The sequence below is a fragment of the Chiloscyllium plagiosum genome, chromosome 30 (genome assembly GCF_004010195.1).
Source record: "Chiloscyllium plagiosum isolate BGI_BamShark_2017 chromosome 30, ASM401019v2, whole genome shotgun sequence".
NCBI classification, from domain to species: domain Eukaryota; kingdom Metazoa; phylum Chordata; class Chondrichthyes; order Orectolobiformes; family Hemiscylliidae; genus Chiloscyllium; species Chiloscyllium plagiosum.
In genome coordinates this window covers 24,567,368-24,578,110 of record NC_057739.1, presented here as the reverse complement: position 1 = coordinate 24,578,110, position 10,743 = coordinate 24,567,368, and the positions used below count along the sequence as shown (strand labels likewise).

Genomic DNA, 10,743 nt, shown 5'->3' with positions numbered 1-10,743 from the left:
AGCTTTACATGCCATGAGTTCCAGATTCCCACCAACCTCTGGGAAAACATTTTTCCCTTAGATTTCCTCAATCTCCTGCCTCTTAACTGATATCTATACCCTCTGGTCATTGATTCCTCCAACCAAGGGAAACATTTCTTTCCACATACCCCGCTTAATTTTACACATCTCAAATCATAAACCACCTTAGTCTCCTGTGCTTCAAGGAAATCAACCCCAGTCCTGTTGGGTTGAGAGATTTTATTGGGCTGGGGGCTAGGCAAGTCAGTTTGATTCGTGGAGATCATCAAGTTGGCTCTCGTGGGTAGTCCAGTTGTTAGGTTTTATAGGGTTGGGGGCTAGTCAGGTCTTCCAAGGAGGTAGCCCTATAGTTGGCTTTAGTCGTGTGCTGAAGACTGGTCAGTTTGGCTCAGGTGTATAAGGCAAATTGGGTTGGAGGAAGAGAAGATTCTGTCTTATCTGTAAACTGGGTATGAGGAAGTAGATTCAAGCTGTTAAACCTGCCAAGTTTCATCTTCCTTTGTAGATGCTACACATTACTTTCCACAAATGCCCTAAAAGGAAACAGAGTACACTCATGGAAGGTCACAAGTGTAAACCAGAGTCTGAGAATTGGCTGAAATGCTGTGCTTATCAAATCTCTTAAATGGCCTCATACATAATTCATGTGTTAATTAAACATAGTGTTGGCTGCTGAACACTATCAAATATACTGTCCAAACTGTTTTTTAGGAATCTCCTATTAAAATCAGCTATCCTAACATAATTAAACAGTTATCAGCAGAATCACAAATATTTTTCAATTTAAGAAACATGAATGAAGTTTTCCTGGACATTAGACTCTCTCCCCTAGAACAGAGCTACGCTAAAGTGAATTCACACTGCTACATCCTATATTGATTCTGCTAAATCTTTTCCAGCAAGAAAAGGCAGTTACTGTACAGGGTCTCACTTCAAATCAACATTCTCTGCCAGTGCTAACCATTTAGTGGCATATTACTATAAACAATTCTTTTCATGAGCAAACTTCCATACTTAGTGAATCCACAAAATAGAAAGAGTAAATAGAATTTTTGCACCTAGGACTTAAACATATCTGAGCAGTACAAATAAATGTCAGTTTAAATTTAAAGATTTAATATTAAATTCAGAACTCAAGTAATTTGCTCCATTCAGCATTACGTGTCAGCCTTGGTTCAGTGGTAAAATTCATGTATTCTAACATTACATGGGATTCAGGGTTAGCTTGCCATTTCGAGACAAAATTGGCTTAATGACATGAGACAGAGTGATGGTGGAGGGCTTATTTTCAGACTGGAGACCTGTAACCAGCGATTTTCCACAGGGATCGATTTTGGATCAACTTTTGTTTGTAATTTATATAAATGACATGGATGACAAATGTAGAAAGCATGGTTACTAAGTTTGTAGATGACACAGGTTGGTAGTACAGTGGACAGTGAAGACAGTTATTTAAGATTACAAAGAGATCTTGGTCAATTGGGTCAATGGGCTGAAGAATGACAAATGGAGTTTAATTTGGATAAATGACAGGCATTACATTTTGGTAAAACAAAGACAAGATGTATACATTTAAAAGTAGGGCCTTGGGCAGTGTTGTGTAACAGAAAGACCTAGGAGTTCCAAGTAAATAATTCTTTGAAGAAGTCATTTCATATGCTTGCCTTCTTTGCTCAGACCTTTAAATATAAGAGTTAGAACATCGTGTTGGGGTTGTACAGGTTGTTGGTAAAGCCTCTTCTGGAGTACTGCATCCAGTTCTGGTCAGTGTGTTTTACTGAAAGGATATTATTAAGCTGGAAAGGGTTCAAAAGAGATTTACTAGGATGTTGCCAGGAATGGAGGGTTTGAGTTATAAGGAGAGGCTAGATAAGCCATGATTTTTCCACAGGAACGTTGGAGGTTGAGAGGTGATCTTGTAGATGTTTATTAATAAATGAAGAATATAGATAAGGTGAATGGCAGGTGTCTTTTCCCTAGGGGATTTCAAGACTAGGTGTCTTTTCCCTAGGGGATCTCAAAGGTGAGAGGAGAAAGATTTTAAAAAGACAGGTGAGGCAATTTAGTTTAAATAGACAGTGGCTTGTGTGTAGTATGAACTTCCAGAGGAAGTGGTGGATGTGGCTACAGTTACAATATTTAAGACATTTAGGTGAGTACACGAATAGGATATGTTTGGAGGGATATGGGCCAAGCACAGACAGGTGGGACTAATTTAGTTTGGGATTACGGTGGGTATGGACTGGTTGACCGAAGGATCTGTTTCCATGCTGTATGACTATTATCTTGAACAACTGCTCGTTAATATTTACACTTCTGTCATTTGGAAAACTTGACAAAATAATTAATATTGCTATATTATTCAATTTAAACTTCTTTTCATCCCTAAACAATTCTGTGCTTGTTAATTATTTTTACTTTTAATATGCTTAAACATTGCTTTTTCCTCTTCATGATAACTTTTTTTCATTATTGCTTTTCAGTTTCTTTTATTACCTTGATACCATCATTTCCTATCATGACTTTCATTAATATAGTTAGCCTCAATTTATTATATATATTCCATTTAAGGTTGTTTCAATTCAAATCCATTTACCCATGGGACTGATTTACCTCTCTTTCACTGTAAAGCAGGATACAAGTACTTGCTCATTAAGATTTCACACTGCTGTTCTGCTGACTGGTTTGCTCACTTTCCCACCCAGGTAGTTTAGACTAGATGTCTTCTAATCTGACTGAATTTTTAGCTTTAACCATTCATTTCCCTTTTTATTTTGATATTTAAAGTATTTGTGCAATGGCCACTCTTTCACAGTTATTTCCTGCTTAGTTATTTATTCCATTTGATTTAACAGAACTAAAGTCAGGCAAATGCTTCTTTCCTTTCCAATCTAAATTACACAATAATCTGAAAAGTTCTGAATGCTTTCCAAAATGCACTATGCTGACGACATGCATTCCCTTTAGTTTAGAGCATCTTGAAATAACATATGACTTTGCTGTTCTTGCATATTTTTTAAACTGTCTGCAATTTTTTTTCTTTAACTTCATTTGCACAACAAGATTTACAAATATAACATTCAAGGGATATTTAAAAAAAGATCAAAACCATAATATTCTTCAACCATATAACTGTGACACGTACGTGATAGCAATTTGCTCTGCAATTCTCCGTCCCTGCTCCTCCTGCTCTTGACCCTGGTGCTTATGGTTGTGACCATTTTCAGACATTATATCATTGGTCAGATCACTTTGGGAGCCAATATCCAAATCCAGGACATCCTGTATGAACAAAAGCAAAACTGCATTTAATGTGTTGTATTAATAATATCACTGAATGTATACATTTTATGACCCATTGTAGCTCAAATGTTTTGTGCAAACAAAATTGCTCCCAACTCTGCCTCACAAACTTTCAGAACATGTTGCAGCACTTCCTGCAAATTCTGAAAAATTGAGTTGTTGATAGCTTCTACCAGTTAGCTCTCCAGTTTTCATGAACAAGCTAACCCCTCTTTCCTGATATAAGGTGACCAGGAGTAAAACAAATTGAAATCCCAAGCAACTTCCAATGGTCATATATGAGCCAAGGTGACTAAGCTGACTCCTTAAAAAAAGTATCATGCATCTGATACTACTGGATTTCAGATCACTATTTATTTCTATACCCCTAATTACTTTCTTGGTCAATCTCCTGTTAACCTGTTACACTCTGACAATTCATCAACTGTTTGTTGAAAGATTTCCAGAACTGCTGTTTCAGCATCCATGATATGACAATGAGTAGGGTTAAGTAAATGAAGTACTAGAAATATAAATGATAATCACTGGCAAAGCTTGTGCAAGGTTCAAGGCTACATCACATACATTCTCTCAAAAGGAACTAGTTAAATAGGTACAACTAGAATTGAAGTATCAGCGAGTACGAATGATCCTATTCAAGTATTAAATGCCATGGTTTAACATATGAAAAATGTATTCAGATAAAAAATTAAGACTTTTGTTTACAGGAGTGGTCTCCTTCAGTTTCTAAATTAAGGCTATTAAACATATCAAAATTTCATTTAACTTGCACAGAATTGAGTATTACACATCATGGGACCTTATACACATTTATGATCACTGGATTTCTTGGTTTACTATAAAGTAATTAATTTATAATTAGTAGATAGGGCATTGACACTAATTAAGTTTTATGCCTGTATTCCAGCGCAAGAAATTGATTCTATAATAGTGTATGTTATGGTTTAATTTATGTCAGTGTTCAGCATACTATATCCCATTGTAGCCAGAAACTCATTAAACACAGAGATATAGCATACATCATGTTTATTACCAAATATTCAACACTATACAACCCAAAGCTTTGCATGATAAAATGTGTCAAGTATCATTACAGTATAGGTTTTAAACCTGTGGCTTAACGGTGCTGGCTACTTTTGCAAAGTGGTTTTTAAAAAGTTTAGAAGTGTTCTTCTCGAATTGTGACCTATCCAGAATGTTAGAGTGCAGATGACGCAAAGTATCCTGGAGTGCTAACGGAAGATTGTTTATATTATGGTATTTACAGAAAGTAGAAGAAATTGAAAGCTTGAAGTTACTTTTGATTTAGGGTAATCAAGGATGCATTTTAGTTTAGAAAAATTCCAGAGACTGAATGGTTTTAGGGCAGTTTTGGAGGAGACCTGATTGGGGTTAGAAACAAAAATGGTTTATCTCTCTAGAAGGGAGTATCGGACAGTTAACAATGTAAAAGTTTAGCTTGTGAAACTTTCAGATGAGAAGCATTTGGTTAGAAGTCAGAAACTTATTAAAAGACTGAGAAATCATAAGCTTGCTGTTTTAAGAGTATTTAAGAGTTTTAAGAAGACTTCACAGTTCATAGGATAGAACGGGGCAGATGCAGTTAAGTCAAACCTAAAGATTTGACATAGAAGGGTGAGCTTCCTAGACTTGAAATGCTATAAAGTGATGGTGATGGGGAATAGATAAGAATTTGCTTTAAGAGCCTTCTAACTGTATTTTATAAAAAGATGGCTTGTTTTTATTTTTGTGTAATAAATGTCTATTATTGTTAAAGGAGAGCTTAAATTTCAGTGTATGAGTACTGTGCGAAATAAACAAACAGATTATCTAACCAGCTGGATTTCGTTCGGGATCTGACGTGTCCAGCAGTAAGTTAGCTGGGATTAGTTACCTTTTCCTTTTTGCATAATGTTGTATAGCTTCTAGACGAAACTAGAACTTGTGAACAGTACTGAATAAATGTTTACATGTACAGGGAAAGGGACTTGCTCCAGATCAGCCCTACTCTTCAGCCTGACTGCTTTTGAATGCCACTTGTTTTTTTCCTGTAGTTCCAGTTAGAGTTGCTCATCTTCAAAAGGACTTACAGTTTGTTTTCCTCAAGTGGTTATTCCAATTGGTTGAGCTGACCACAACAACATGGGGCTGAACTTTACAGGGCACCATTATTACTGCTCCCCTCCCACCTATCAAACTCTGATAAAAAGGGTCAGTGGCATAATGCCCAAGAACAAAATTAATTGCTTTAAAGCAACAGTATCATCCTGTTGGGAGAGAAAGTCACACCTAAGACAGCTGTCAGCTAAAACAGCTCATATAGCTCAATCTGTGGGGCTTCATGTGTGAAATGGTTCTCCACCTCCTATGGGTAAAATACCAGTGGATACAAGATGAAACCCTGAAATGATCATTAACTCATTGAGTGGAATGGCCTTGAAAAAGTAAATGGTAGGCTGTAATAACAACTCCCTGTCCTGCAATATTTTCGACAAATCAGCAAGTAGGCAGTGAGAAGGCCACCCACAGGATGCTATAAGGCTCTCTGCTTTCAAATCTGCCGGTAGTGGAGCATAAAATCCAGCCCATGGTGGACAGCGCACACTTCAGAAAATAACCACTAATTTTGTTTTCTCCTTGCAATGTTACCAACAAAATTACTAAAAAGCTAGAGCACACATTTTCACATTAAGAATGCACAGGTGTGAGATCACCTACCCAATACTAGCATCAATAACTCACTTTTAATTGACTATTCCAAAATTTTATCTGCAAAAATCTGGATTACAAATAGCCATTTAGTGGTTAATATGTTGGATTATGCAGTAATATTCACTGTAGTTTTTATTGGTACGTTTTAAAAAAGGCTGTAAGCTTCAGATGCATTCATTGTAATATATATCCACATAATAAATCATGCATATGCATTACTTGCTATTCATTGTCAAAATCACATTCTGTTAAGATAAAAACAGACTGCTTGAGAGGCACAGTATTTCAAACTTGTGGGAACAAAGGAAAATTACTTTACTATCTGAATTAAGGACAGATGTAGCAAACAGCATATTATTCTTTTTAAGATAGTTGAAACTATATTTAGAAAAATGAATCAGGATTGTCCTAATGCAGTTTCATTGAGAAAATAATTCTCAGAAAATAAATGGCATTGACTCTTGCAAAATATGCTTTAAATCACAGTGCGTGCTTTCCACTTGCCAACTGTGAAGTTAAGATTCATTCAATCTCGAGCAGGTGATCATATCTTTAAAATAGAGACAGAGTACATATCCATACCTCTATTCCCTCATCTTGTTCGGCATCAGTATCTAAAGCAGAAAGCTCCAGTTCTATATCTCGATCAGATCTTGCATCTGCAGAAACTTCTGAAAATTCCCTCTATTGATGAACAAATGATAGAATTTACGATTGCAAATAAATTAAAATCCCTTTCTGAAAGAACAGGATAGCTAAGAACAAAGTGTTAGATTGTACCAATCTGTATAACATACTATTATTCTTGTAGACTGACATGCAGTCAAACAATCAAGCACAAATTAAAAGGTAGCATTATAGTGCCAATTTCTGAGGTATCATGTATAACAGTGTCGCTGAATGAGAATTGTTAGTCATACGGGGTTTACTACGAAAATGAAAGAGGCAGCTTACAAAATGCAAAGGACAATGGAAATCCAGTGGACTGGGACAGCTCTAAAAGCAACAGTACACAGCAAACACAAGATGATCTGTTAAAGGAATAAAGATATCAGTAAAAATATAAATATATTACGAAAAATGAGCAGCTATTTAGAGCCTAGCTTTTCACAATACAAGGAATATTTTTGTATCCAAACATGCAAGTATAAGACTAAAGTTTGGGGATTCAAAAGTTCAAATGAGAGGATAAAGTTATGAAATGACAAAGATTCTGTAAACCGAAAACAAACTTTGCAAGTGGAGTTAAATGCAGGCAAGTAGGAGGAGGTCATCTACTTTGGATCTAAGAAAGACCCAAGTATATTTTAGCATTGAAACGTAGGATTTGGAAGCAGAAATAAGAAATTTGGTTCTTTAAGCCTGCTTCGCCATTCAATAAAGGTCCTGTTTGATCTGGCTGTGGTCTCATCTCCACTTTTCAACTGCACCAGCCCTTAACTCATCTGTCCTAAAAAGGTGACCTCTTATTCTTAAATTATGTTCTCTAGTTTTAGTATCTCTACAGGAAGGAACATCCTCCAGATATTCACTCCATCTAGTAACCTCAAGACCTTTTAATAAGATTACTACTAATTTTAAACTTCCATAGCCTATTTAATCTTTCCTCATAAGACAACTCTTTCACCTCAGGAATGAGTTAGTTAAGTGATCCTTCTCGGAACTCTTTCTAACATAATTATGTTTTTTCTCCCAAATAAAGAAGACCAAAACTGTACTCAGTATTCCAGATATGGTTCACTAATGCACTTTGCAACCATAAAACATCCCTATTTTTTAATTCCATTCCCCTGGCAATAAACACTACTTGCATTCCAAATCACTTTCATACTTGCAATTAAACTTTACATGATTAATTTATCAAAATAATCAGATCCCTCCATACTACTTATTCCTGCATTTTCTGTTTAAATAGTGTACGGTTTTTGTATTTTTCTTGTCAACATTGACAGGTTCACACATGACTGTGTTATACTCTTGTCAATTTTTTCCCTCCTCACTTAACCCTGTGCAGACATTCCACCTCTTTCTTACTTTCCTATCCAATTTGGTGTCATTAGCAAATTTGAATAACATACACCTGTCCAGGCATAACAATCATTGTAACAAACTGTTGAGGACGAATCCTTGTGGCTCCATTAGTGACAGCTTGCCAACACATGATTGACCCATTTATACCTACTTTGTTTGCTGTTAACTAGCCAATCTTTTATCCACACTAACAGATTATCCCCTCCTCCATGTGCTCTTATTTTGTGCAATGATCTTTTACAAACCTTTCAAATCCTTTTTGCAAACCATCCAAGTGATATATATCTACTGATTTCCCACTATCCATCATGAACATAGGTGACTCTTCAAGGTTAGTTAAAAATGATTTTCTTTCACAAAGTCACACTTGGGCCTGCCTGATCAAGTATCTTTCCTATGAAAGGTATTAGGCTAGCTGGCCTGTAGTTTCCCACATTTGAGTAAAAGAGCGTTAACATTAGTTATTTTACAATCCACAAGGACCGTTTCGGAATCTAAAGTAATTCTGGAAGATTAGTGGTTGGCACGGTGGCATAGTGGTTAGCACTACTGCCTCACAGCACCGGAGACCCGGGTTCAATTCCCACCTCAGGCGACTGACTGTGTGGAGTTTGCAGATTCTCCCCGTGACTGCATGGGTTTCCTCCGGGTAATCCGGTTTCCTCCCACAGTCCAAAAATGTGCAGGTCAGATGAATTGGCCATGTTAAATTACCCGTAGTGTTAGGGGCAGAGGTAAATGTGGGGAAATGGGTCTGGGTGGGTTGCGCTTTGGTGGGTCGGTGTGGACTTGTTGGGCCAAAGGGCCTGCTTCCATACTAAGTAATATAATCTAATTATAACCAATGTATCTATTACCTATGTTACCACTTTTTTTTTAAAAGACCTTAACAAGTAGGCCATCTGGTCCTGGGGAACTGTCAAATAGTTTAGGCTCCCTTTTCCTGGTGATGGTGATTGTTTAAAGTTCATTGCTCCATAACAACTCTTGATTTTTAAGTATCTTTGGAAACTGTCCCAAGACTTCTACCATGAAGACAGACATAAAATATAAAGTATCCGCTGTTTCTTTGTTTTCCATCACATCAATTCCTCAGACCTGTTCAAATAGGTGTGGAACTCCTACTTTCTGCCTTTATATTACTGGCTAGCTTTCATTCATTCTTTTTGGCTTTATCATTTTTCAGCCTTTTTTTCCAAATGGTTTGTAGTCTGTCCAATATATTGACCCATCACGACCCTTCTCAGATTTGTGATCTTCTTTCGATTTAAGACCATCCTTAAACTCCTTATTAAGCCATGGATCATTCTCAACGAGTCTTTATTTTAAATGGGATATATTGGAGAGTTATTAAACACTTGCTTAAAAGTTTGTCTCTGCAACTTCCCTACCCCACCTTAGCCAACTCTGCCTTCACAACCTCATGGTTAACCTTTATGTGGTTTAAACATTAGTCTTGGACCAACTTCTCCCTCTCAAAGCAAAAATGAAATTCTATCGTGCTGTGATCATGGTCATCTCGAGGCTCCTTCATCATGGAGGTAATTGGTTAGCCCTGTCGCATTGCGCAATCCCATGTTTAGGATTCACCAGGTGCTTAAAGGTGAGAAGACTGGAACTGTAAGTTTATGTACAAAAGTTACCAAAAGATAATGTACAGGTACAAAAATAATCAGTGAAAAAAACTAAAGGAATTTTGGTATAACATGGATACTTGGGAGGAGAGAAAGTTGCAGTCTAGATGTACAGAACAGTGATCAGATTCCACCAGGACACAAATGTTCCTTTCTAAGTATTACACTTTGGAAGAATACATTTGTCTTGGAAAAGGGTACAATACAGACTCACCAGCATGATATTGGATCCAAAAGGGCAAAAATATGAGAATGAGTTACATGGACATGGCGTGGCATTCCTTAAAGTATAGAAGAATGAAGAGTGAACGAAGTGAATCATTTAAAATGATAAAAGGATTTGAAATTGGGTATAGATATTCTATTCCATCAAGTGTGAGAAATCCAGAAAAAAGATGACCTGATCTATTCAGGTCAATCAAGAGTAAAGTCTACAAGCCCTTTGACTTAGCTTAGTTTCCTTAACTACTACAGAAATTGCTCCAACTGAAGTGGCACAGTTGCAGTGTTTAGCACTGCTACCTCACAATGCCAGGAACCTGGATTTGATTCTAACCTCAGGGTGACTGTCTTTGTGGAGTTTTCACATTCTTCCAATGACCATACAGGATTTCCACCAGCTGCTTTGATTTCCTCCCACAGGTCAAAGGTGTGCTGGTCAGGTGGATTGCCTTTGCTGAATTGCCCTGTACTGTCCAAGGACATACAGCTTAGGTGGACCTTCCATGGTAAATACAAGGTTTTGGAGTTTGAGTGGGATGCTATTCAGAGTGTCAGTGCACATTCAATGGGCCAAATGGCCTCTATCTGCACTGTAGTGGTTCTATGATTCAATGAAGATCAAGATGAACACTTTTTAAGTGTGGATATCAAGGGATATGAAGCAAATAGGGTCAAGGAGCCAAACAAGTTTTTTTTCTGTTCCCATGTTTCTAACGGAGAAACCTACCAATCACAAAATTTCTGCACACCAGTATCAGAAAGTTAGTGTAACCAATAATAAACATCTCCAAAAGTAATGGGCAAGCAACAACTAATCCTA

The 10,743-nt window shown here is 36.9% G+C and overlaps 1 protein-coding gene across 5 annotated transcripts in view; it reads right to left on the bottom strand.

Annotated features, from left to right (window-relative positions):
• Window positions 1-10,743, bottom strand: part of rc3h2 (ring finger and CCCH-type domains 2) — a 125,702-nt gene that overhangs the window by 5,991 nt on the left and 108,968 nt on the right. For all 5 annotated transcript variants that reach the window (XM_043720115.1, XM_043720120.1, XM_043720119.1 and 2 more), the window contains exons 19-20: window positions 6,619-6,720; window positions 3,167-3,303 (exon numbers count right to left, since the gene is read on the bottom strand). In XM_043720115.1, coding sequence (XP_043576050.1) covers window positions 3,167-3,303; window positions 6,619-6,720 — 239 coding nt within the window. The remainder of the gene's footprint in view (window positions 1-3,166; window positions 3,304-6,618; window positions 6,721-10,743) is intronic.